Source organism: Macrotis lagotis, chromosome 1, assembly GCF_037893015.1.
Source record: "Macrotis lagotis isolate mMagLag1 chromosome 1, bilby.v1.9.chrom.fasta, whole genome shotgun sequence".
In the NCBI taxonomy this organism is placed as follows: domain Eukaryota; kingdom Metazoa; phylum Chordata; class Mammalia; order Peramelemorphia; family Peramelidae; genus Macrotis; species Macrotis lagotis.
In genome coordinates this window covers 908,275,982-908,286,641 of record NC_133658.1, presented here as the reverse complement: position 1 = coordinate 908,286,641, position 10,660 = coordinate 908,275,982, and the positions used below count along the sequence as shown (strand labels likewise).

At 56.1% G+C, this 10,660-nt stretch overlaps 1 protein-coding gene across 4 annotated transcripts; it reads left to right on the top strand.

The window, feature by feature from the left end:
• The first annotated feature begins 1,568 nt into the window (after positions 1-1,568).
• ZNF574 (zinc finger protein 574) lies at positions 1,569-9,079 on the top strand. Of its 4 annotated transcripts, none has more exons than XM_074219405.1 (2): positions 1,569-1,760; positions 3,439-9,079. In XM_074219405.1, the coding sequence occupies exon 2, from the start codon at positions 3,451-3,453 to the stop codon at positions 6,115-6,117; it is 2,667 nt and encodes an 888-aa protein (XP_074075506.1). In that variant the 5' UTR covers positions 1,569-1,760; positions 3,439-3,450; the 3' UTR covers positions 6,118-9,079. The 4 variants fall into 4 exon arrangements, with proteins under 4 accessions (XP_074075506.1, XP_074075503.1, XP_074075505.1 ...); XM_074219402.1 differs by lacking the exon at positions 1,569-1,760 and adding an exon at positions 1,858-2,443; XM_074219404.1 differs by lacking the exon at positions 1,569-1,760 and adding an exon at positions 2,351-2,471.
• Positions 9,080-10,660: the final 1,581 nt, after the last annotated feature.

Below are 10,660 nucleotides of genomic sequence, written 5' to 3'. Positions count from 1 at the left end.
ATTCAATCCTGGTGTCCACACCTTGTGGGATTAATTAGAATGGGGAGTGGCATCCTGTATTTATACATGCAGCCAAATAAAGACAAGGTCATTTGAAGAAGGTGAGGACAGTCACAACAAGGAGGCTCAGGGAAGGTTTTTCAGAGAAGGTGGCAACCTGAACTGAACTTTGCAGAAAGAGCTAAGGATTCTATTCTCAGCTTTGCATTAACTTGCTGTGACCCAGAGAAATCTCCTTCATTTCCTTTTTGTATCTGGAAAAAGGAGGAACTTGGAGTAGATGGTCTCTAATGTTTAAAGTTACCTTTTCTGTTCTTTAGCCTTGATTTTCTCTTCTGTCCCCCCCCATCCCTAACCTTTAGTCTCCTCTCCTCTTTTCCCCTCAGTTTCCCCATCTCTCTATCCTTTAGTATCTCCTGTCTCTTGGGGTCCCCCTTTATCTGTCCATCACAGTTCCTCTTTAGTCGGGTACCTAGGGAGACTTAACCAATAGGTCTCCCTACCAGGCAGCCTTCTCTCCTTCAATAGAGTGCAAACTGCTTGAGGGCAGGGACTCCTTTCCACCCTCTCTTTGTATTCTCAGAACCTAGCAGAGGACTGGAACACGCGAAGAGCTTAGTAAAATGTGTTGATTGAATGATTGATTGATTGATTGATTGACAAGTCCAGGCCCTTTTCTGCGATAGGAAGCAGGCTTTGTGAGGGCAGGAGCTGCTGGTGTCCTTGGATTCCTATCTGAGCTTCATGATGCCTAAAGAATTGTTGAGCTAGGGGCGGCTAGGGGGCACCGGCCCTGGAGTCAGGAGGACCCGGGTTCAAATCCGGTCTCAGACACTTCATGATGACCGAGCTGTGTGGCCTTGGGCAAGCCACTTCACCCCACTTGCCTTGCAAACACCTAAAAATAAATAAAATTATAAATAAATAAATAAAAAATAAATAAAAGAGTTGTTGAGCCAGAGCTTGCAAAGAGCCTCTGATGGGGCCTCAGTCGCCTCTTCTGTAAAATGGGGGAACGGATGCTTGAGCTCCGTCTCCCTCCAGCTCTCAGCGGGCAGAGGCCAGGAGGCGCTCCGTAAGCCTCCCCCCACAAAGGAGGCTTCTTTTGCTCGGCCGCCCCCTTCCCCGCAGCCTCTCTTCCCCTCCCCTCCTCTCCTTCCCCGCACCCCCATGCCCCACAAGATGGCGCCCGTAGCCTCATTCCGGCTACCACTGACGTCACTCCCAACTCGCTCTCTTCCCGACCAGCCCCGGACGTGGGGGGCGTGGCTCCCCGCGAGGCCGAGGGAGGGGCGTGGCGGCCGACGGAGAAATGTCGCACGCGGATTGGTTGTCGTCGGCAGAGGGGCGGGGAAGGAGGGAGGGCACCTCCGCTTCGCGAGCCGTCATTGGCCCCGACCTCGGGCTCGCGGGCAGCCGATTGGCCTCTTCTCCCGCCAGCCCGCCGGACGCACGGCCCGGGTGGGAGGGGGCCGTCGGAGCAGCGGGGAGGGGCGGGGCGTTGCTGAGGGCGACTGGCGGCCAGAGCGAGGCTGAGAGCGAAGGGAGAGAGAGAGAGGGAGAGGGAGAGACAGAGGGGCCCGAGCGAGGGCGCAGGCCCGGGCGGAGAGGCGGCTCCAGAGCGAGAGCGCTGCGGCAGGCGCGCGAGCGGCCGGCCGACGCGACCCGGCCCGGCCCGGCCCGGCCCGAGGACGGAGCGAGCGAGGGAAGCCGCGGGCCCCGAGGAGGCGGAGGGCGGGCAGAGCGCGTGCGCGGACCCGGTGAGTGCCGAGCGCGAGGCGCCCTGGGCCGGGGCCCTTCCCCTCCCCCCGCGCCCGCGCGCCACGCTCCACCCCGCCTGCGCAGAGAGCGCCGGGAGAGGCCGCGAGACCCCCGCGCGTGCGCGGCGGCCCGGGAGCGAGCAACGGTCGGAGCCCCCCGCGCCTGCGCGGCGGCCGGGGGGGGGCTGGGCCCGAGGATCCCAGGCTGTGTGCCGCCAGCCCCCCCCCGGGCCCCCCGAAACCCCACGTGCTTCCCCCCGGCCCGGGCCCCCCACCCCACCCGGGGCCGCTTCGTGAGGCCCCCGCTCGGGCTCCATCCGGGCCCCCGGGCGGCGCGGGGACATCGTGGGGGGCCCCAGCGCGGCTTCACCCAGAGCCGGGGGGCTGGGCCAGCGTCGCCCCCCGACCCTCCCGGGGCCTGGGGACCCCCTGGGGCGGCTCACGTGCCTCTCCAGGGCCCTTCCCGAGGCCCATCCGCCCCCATGCCGGGGCGTGATTTCGCCCTGCCTCTCCCGCCCCTCGCCGGGACCCCCCCCAGCCTGCCTTGGCCCCGCGGGCACCGCGTCAGGGTGGCAGTGCCAACCGCGGCTTCCGCGTCCCGCCCTGAGGGAGCCCGGGCTTTGGGCCCCTGCACCCCGGGGCCCTCCGCGAAGCCAGGCTGGCAGCACCGACCTCTCGGATGGGTGCGCATCACAGCAAACGTTTGCCCAGGTGCTCCGCAGGCCAAAAGCCCCATAGAAAGGCTCGCTGACCAGCGTTCCCCTTTCCGTCCTGTCCACAGTTGCCAGGCTATCTGCCAAATCCTCAAATTCAGCTTTGAAACTCAGAAACCTCCAGGGACTCCCTGTGTCCGTTCCTCGGGCTGCCACTGACCGAAGGTCCTCCGACCTTTGCAGCCCCCTCCTCCTCCATTCCAGACAAATGCTTCCTTGAAGTCAGCACAGCCCCCTGCCGCGTCCGCTCCCCCTCCTCTTCTGCTTCAGGCCCGCTCAGGTGCTGCCTTCTCTGGAAATCCTTCCTCATGTTGCTCTTGGGTTTTCAGCCCGCTCTGCCTCTCTCTTGGCAACATAGATGCTCATCAAAGAGAGGAATTTTGTCATTCTTCACTTGTCTCCCCAGGGCCAAGCACAGGGACTTGAAAATAGTAGGCTTGAAATAAAGTGGAGTCATTGGAAGGGAGACTGGAACATGAAGACAGGGTATCAGGGTCTGCAGGCTCGAGTTGAGGGGCAGGGGACCCAGTGTGTGGTCCTCTTGAGTAGATTAAACAGTGGAAAAGAGGCTGGGGGTTGGTGTAGAGACAAAGGGATCTGGAGACCTTGGCATGGGGGGTCTCTGAGGTAAGGACAAAGAATCAGGAGAGCTGGGGGAAGGACACGCTGGAGTGATGAAGAGGAGGGTTGGAGCAGCAGGAGCAGAGACTGAGGGCCTGGAGCCCTAGAGAAAGGAGGGCTAGGTTTGTGGGGGCAGGAGGTTTGACCAGAGCCCCCAGAGGGTTTGGGGTAGGAACCGAGTGGCCTGGAAGAGGTGGCACTAGGGAGAACTTGGGAGCAAAGAGGAAAGCTCTGAGCATTCCCAGCTCCCCCTTCCTGCATGAGCCATGGCCTCCATCCATCTGAGCACTGATGGAATGGACCCTCCTCCTGACTCCTTTCCCTCTTCCTCTCCCCAACCCCAGGGCCCTGCCACCATGACGGAGGAGTCGGAGGAGACGGTCCTCTACATCGAGCATCGCTACGTCTGCTCGGAGTGTAACCAGCTCTTTGGCTCCCTGGAAGATGTGCTCCTACACCAGAACTCACATCTCCCTCAACAGCATTTTGAGGTGGTGGGTGTAGCCGACCCCGGAGTCTCTGTGGCTGCTGAAGCACCCGGTGGCTCTGGCCTCTACCAGACACTGGTGCAGGAGAGCCAGTACCAGTGCCTGGAATGTGGGCAGCTCCTCCTATCTCCAGGCCAGCTCCTCGAGCATCAGGAGATGCACCTCAAACTGTTGACCACCCAGGAGCCAGCTCCACCTGAGCCACCCCCTGCCAAGCCACCCCCCACCATCTCTGCCAGCACCATTCACTATGAGTGTGTGGACTGCAAGGCGCTCTTTGCCAGGCAGGAGCTGTGGTTGAGCCATCGCCAGACACACCTCCGGGCTGTGGCAGCTGTTGCGGCCACGGCTGCCTCCCCTCCCCAGCCCTCCCCACCCCCAGCTGTGGGACCTCAGCTGGGCCAAGCTCAGGTGGCCCTGGAGCACTCTTACCGCAAGTCAGAGGAGGCCGGGGAGGCCGCTGGCCCCGCGGGGTCTGGGGAGGTGGTGGCCGAGGTAGAGCTGCTCCTTTATAAGTGTTCCGAGTGCTCCCAGCTCTTCCACTTGCCTGGCGACTTCCTGGAGCACCAGGCCACTCACTTTGGTCCATTGGCCCCCGGCCCCGAGACTGCTGGGGCTCCCGACCTGCCCCCTACCTCTGACCACAGCTACGAGCTTCGCAACGGAGGTGAGAGTGCTGCCAACGGCAGTGGGCGGGAGCGCAGAGGTGGCCGGCGACTGCTGCGACGAGCCGGTGGTGATTCCCCAGGGGTGGCCTCCCCAGAGCTCTTGTGTCCCACTTGTGACCAGCTCTTCCTCTCCCCCCATCAGCTGCAGCAGCATCTGCGCAGCCACCGTGAGGGGCTCTTCAAGTGCCCTCTCTGCAGCCGTACCTTCCCCAGCCCTCCCAGCCTGGACCAGCACCTGGGGGAGCACAGCGGCGAGTCCCACTTTCTGTGTGTGGACTGCGGCCTGGCCTTTGGCACCGAGGCCCTCCTCCTGGCTCACCGCCGCACCCACACCCCCAATCCCCTGCACTCGTGTCCCTGTGGGAAGACCTTTGTGAACCTCACCAAGTTCCTGTATCACCGTCGCACACACGGTGCTGGGGGCGTCCCCCTCCCTGCCCCCACCCCAGCAGCCCCCTCTGAGGATCCTGAGCCTGCCCCTGTGGAGGCAGGAGGAGCCCCGGGGCCCGGAACCCCCACCAGCACCCCTACGGCCCCCCCTGGGAGCCTCCCCACCGTAGCAGGTCCCCACCGCTGCCTGCTCTGCAGTCGTGAGTTCAGCAAGGCCCTGCAGCTTGCCCGCCACCAGCGCTTTGTGCACCGCCTGGAGCGGCGGCACAAGTGTGGCGTCTGTGGGAAAATGTTCAAGAAGAAGTCACATGTGCGTAACCACCTACGCACCCACACGGGAGAGCGACCCTTTCCCTGCCCCGACTGCGCCAAGCCCTTCAACTCGCCCGCCAACCTGGCACGACACCGGCTCACGCACACCGGGGAGCGACCTTACCGCTGTGGTGACTGCGGCAAGGCCTTCACACAGAGCTCCACCCTTCGCCAGCACCGCCTCGTGCATGCCCAGCACTTTCCCTACCGCTGCCAGGAGTGTGGCGTGCGCTTCCACCGCCCCTACCGCCTGCTTATGCACCGGTATCACCACACGGGCGAGTATCCCTACAAGTGCCGCGACTGCCCGCGCTCCTTCCTCCTGCGCCGCCTGCTGGAGGTGCACCAACTGGTGGCCCATGCTGGGCGCCAGCCTCACCGCTGCACCGCCTGTGGCGCGGCTTTCCCCTCGTCTCTGCGCCTGTGTGAACACCGCTGTGCTGCTGCCCAGGCCCAGGCCCCCCGACGTTTTGAGTGTGCCACCTGTGGTAAGAAAGTAGGCTCTGCTGCCAGGCTTCAGGCCCATGAAGCTGCGCATGCGGCAGCTGGTCCAGGGGAGGTCTTGGCCAAGGAGGTGGCCACACCCCGACCCACTAGGGTGGCACGCCCCCCACCCCCGGCTTCCTTGCCTGCTGCCTCTCCCACTACGGCCCCTCCGGCCCCTGCCCGGCGGCGGGGGCTCGAATGCAGCGAATGTAAGAAGCTCTTCAGTACAGAGACATCGCTGCAGGTGCATCGACGCATCCACACAGGGGAGAGGCCTTACCCGTGCCCAGACTGTGGCAAGGCCTTCCGCCAGAGTACCCATCTCAAAGACCACCGGCGCCTGCATACCGGGGAGCGACCCTTTGCCTGTGAGGTGTGCGGCAAGGCCTTCACCATTGCCATGCGCCTAGCTGAGCACCGCCGTATCCACACTGGCGAGAGGCCCTATGCCTGCCCTGACTGTGGCAAGAGCTATCGCTCCTTCTCCAACCTCTGGAAACATCGCAAGACCCACCAACAGCAGCACCAGGCGGCTGTTCGGCAGCAACTGGCCGAGGCGGCGGCTGAGGCGGCAGCCACCCTGACGGTGGTGGAGACGGCAGTCGAGGCTCTGCCCCTGGTAGAAACCATTGAGATTTACCCACTGGCTGAAGGCGATGGAGTGCAGATCAGTGGCTGACCCCAGGGAGTAGGGGAGTCCCCTGACCCCAAGCCTTGTGGATGGGTCCCTGTGCCCCTCAGGCTCACAGACAGCGTCACTCTCCCCTTTGGGCCCAACTGTGCCTATCTGGGGCTTGGTTTGGGCAGGAGACCATCCTGCCCTCTGTACATACTGCGTGTCGTCCCCCCCACCCCACCCCCTGTCTTTGGTGTTAGTTCAGTAACTGGATTTTTCCTTCATCACAGTTAAATCCTCCTTGTCCCAGGGTCCTTGATATTCATATTTGTCCCCTGCCCTCACAGCGTAGTTCCCAGCCCTGGCCAAGGCAGCCAATAAAGACTGAGTGGACACTCTGGGTGTATTCTGTGGGGCAGCAGGGGTGAGGGTTTTGGGGGTGCTGCTGAGGGGGTTTACCTCTCTGGTTGGTACACTGAGGAGCTGGGTGGAGGTCGGCCACTAGAGGGCCCCCCAGACAGGCAGAGCTTGCCAGTGTCGGGCTTCTAGTGCTGACCGAGAAGGCTCATGTTGGATCGCAGCTTCAGGGCCGTCTGGTCTGCCCACTTCTCCCTCTGCCAAGCACTCCTCCAACTAGTTAGGGTTGGAGGCAGAGTGAAGGGCTGGCTTAGGACCTACACTGGTCTGATCCTAGGAAAACTTGCCTTTCAGTATGGCAACTCAGGGATTCCTCTATGCATTGGAGAGGATGGATACCTGTGGGATCAAAAATGACTCCTCTAAATCGGCAGCCTCTGTCTCCCTCCTTGCTGCTTCCTGCACCTGGAGCCAGTCCAGGTTATAATTCTGAAGTTTTTACAAAGCCAACATTTTAACTAAAGCCCTCCACCTAGGGCTTGTAGTCTCCCACAAAGAGGCAACCCTAAGCCAAAGAAGTGATGGAGCTCTGTGGTAAATGTATTCCTTAGCATCATTCCTTCTGATAGAGAAGAATCCCAGAGTTAGATCCTCTCCTTTGATCCCACCCGCCCTCTTGCGATCAAGGAAGAGCCTGGTCTGTGACAGGGAAACAGTCCCAAGAATCTATTGTGACTTGGGCAGTGTTGGGAGACAGATGCCTCGTTGCAAAAGGCATTCCAGCTCTGAGAGACCCTGACCTGGTGGGGTGCACCAAGCAGGACTGGGTCTTCCCATTCAAGTCTCCCACTCTGAATGCCTTGAAGGTCATATTTGAGGCTGAGCAGATGCAAGCTAATCTGTGGCTTAGCCCTGGATTATTTGGCCCCCAAACTCCATATATACCAACATCTGGTTCCTGAGACAGAGGAAGAGGGATGTACCAATTCTCTAGGCTAGGGCAGTTCTGAGACCTGGATTCCAGGTGATGGAGGGCAGATTCCCCAAAGTCTACATGGAGGTGTTAGAATTGGTGCCATTTTTGACTATCCTGGGGGCAGGACTACCCTGGGCTCCTTTCAGCTGTCCCAAAGATTGAGTTCATGGGTATAATTTGATCTCTTGCAGAGAAAGACCAGGTGTGACCTCAGTGCAGTTCCACATGCCCCCACTGCTTATCTGGACCCAGCACCCTCCCTTCCCCACCGTGATAGGTCAAGAATTGAATAAGTCTCATGTTTGGAGCTGAGCCTCAACATGGAAGGGGCAGCGTGACACCCACTGTCTCTTGTGCTTTGGGCCAGCACCAGTGGATGGGTGCAAAGGTCAACTGAAATGTGGTTTGGGGGTCAAAACAAACCAGTCAAGACCTTCATCTGTAGAATCCTAGGATTTAGAGCTAGCAGGAGCCGCAACAGTCAACTCCCTCATTTGGGGACCCAGAGTGGTCAGGGACTCGAGCTATTGATGACAGAGCCCTGACATCTTGAGGTCTTTGATTCTTGTCTGGCATGACCACCGAGCCTCTTGTACATAAGGGTCAATCAGGGCCCTTTCATAACCATTTTGTGATTTGTCTAGTAGCCAGTATTCCATGGTCTAACCTAACCAGGGCACTAAGATTAAGCCTACTGGACGTTTCCTCATATTAGTGTATACAGCTTAAGGCAATGACCTAGAAAACCTCAAATCAGCATGATCTGGGTTATTGTTTCATTCTTTATATACATTTCTCCATTACATTTAGATTTGTTTTGGGTGCTGGCAGTTCACTAAGATTCAGAGATCCTTTTCAGGTAATGAGTTTTCTAGTATGTCTTCCTCCATCCTATACTTGTCCACTTGAGCTTTGAATTTTTCATTTTGACTGTTATTTGCTGTTTTTTATAACTGCTTTGCATTTCCAAAAGCATTGTCCCAACAACAGTCTTGGTATAGTTTTAAGTCCTCCCCTTTTTTACTCAGCAAAACATCCTTTGTAGGAGTTGATAGTTTTTTTTAAAATCCAAGTGTAGGACTCGTTAACATTTAGCCCCAAAGAACTACCTTCAAGGATCCTTGCCAGAGAAATGGGGGGGAAACAGCTGCTATCTCTATCAGGGAATCTTCCAAAGAACTGCCCAACTGCCCTATCTTAAGAGAAGAGACTTAAGAAGGAAGTGGTAGCTTTCTTTGGGTCCTTCAAGGGCTGTCATATGGAAGAGGGACTTGTCTCCATCACATTCAAGAACAGAATCTGTGGGGTAGCCAGTTTCAACTAAACATACCCCAAAACTTTTATGACAGTTCTCAAGTCAGAAAATTGTTTCAGTCGCCACCTGCTGCTCATTACTAAAGGTCCTCAAAATGGACAACATTTGTAAGAGGCTCAGAACTTTCTAGGGTCACTTTTCATTCTTTGGACACTAATGACTTAAAGCCAGGGAATTGGGGTTTTCTAATTACAGGAACCTGGGAATAGGAGAGATGGCTAATTGTATGACAGGAGATTGCACTTTTTTTTCTAAAACCTTTGGGGAAAGCCGATTCTATAATATGGGGGATTCAAGTAACCATCTCCTTTAGTCTCAAGTAGGTCTGTCAAAACTTGTGTGTACAGCCTGAACCAGATTAAAATGTAAATGAGAAATGTTTGCTTGTGGTTTTCTAAGTCCGCATTTGTGACAAGAATCCATTTCTGTTCATTTGATACTACTGGTCTAGAGTAATTAGCTATCCACTGGCCAGGAAGAACCCTCTCCTGGGTTCACTTTTAATAAAGGAGCCAACTGTCCTTTCTCTCATTCCCAGTCTACCATGAATGCCCCCCAAAATGTCAGTGTGATGAGAAATGGGAATCGGCCAGTACTAGGAGATGTGTCCACTTGTCATGCCTGGAGTTCATCTACCAATCAAATGCCAAATCAGAAAATGATTCCCCTAACCAGATATAAACTTTTTATATAAACTCCTAGAGGAGACAAAACAGTTCATCAATATTTGTGTTTAACTCTTCCATTTAAAATTCTACTTCCATTTGAACTGGAAAGACCTTGAGATATCTGGTCGAATTCCTTAAGAATGGGCAAGCATACCTGGAAGAGACTTTAACCCAAGGAAAGCTCTTGCCCCTCTGGTCCTCCTCCATGACCACTATGAAGGTAGGGGAGGGACTAGGAGATACCTTTTCAGACCCTGGTCACGTGGAAGAGCTGGGAAGAACTGGGGGTAGAGCACAGTAGAATCTCCGGTTGTTAAGACCTCAAGTCGCTCCCACCCAGACCAGAACAAGGGTTCTTTGCTGGACAGTGGTCCCTCCAGCTTATGTTCAAAGACCACTAGTGATGGAGAGCCTAATATCGACCCATCAACCCTAATAACAGACCCATGTTTGGTCTGTTGTGCATTTGGTTGTTCTAATTGTTACATTTTTTTTTTTATTTTCACCAGCCTCTTGTCCTGGGCGTAGGAGTTTAGGCACTGAGGAAGGCCTGAGTTCAAATCTAAACTCAGACACTTAGATAAAGCACTTCACTGGGACAGTTAGGTGGTATAGTGGATAGAACACTGGCCCTGGAGTTATAAATTCAAATGTGGCCTCAGACACTTAGTAATTGGCCGTGTGACCTTGGGCAAGTCATTTAACCCCACCACCTTGCAAAAAGCAAAAAAAAACCATATCACCTCTGCCTCAGTTTCCTCAACTGGAAAATAATAGCACCTATCTCATTGTGTAGCTCAGATGAGGTATTTGTAAAGAGCTTCTTAGACCAGTGCCACCACCATCATCGTCATCATCATCATTTTCCTCTTTGAGGCCAACCATGACAAAGTCTAAATTTCTTCCTTGTGACAACCTCCAGTAACAGAAATAATTAAATCCTGTCACTCCCGTGTCTGTATTTCTGTAGGCTAAATCTTCCCAATTGTTTTGCCCATTCCTTTTGTGTCATGGTTCCCAGTGCTGTCTCCCACCCCTAGGCTCACACATCTCACACATCGGGCTTATCAATGTCTATCCTAATGGATGAGCATCCAAGGCAGAATGCACTGGGATAGCCACTTCCCTCATTTTGGAATGCTGCCTCTCAATATTAGCTCTTTTAGTCATCTAATTACACTAGTGACTCAGTCCACTCTGCTTCACAGATACCTTTCACGTGAATTGTTATTTTAACCGTGTTGTTGGTCAGTCATTTCAGTCACGTGTGACTTCGTGACCCTGGTTTGG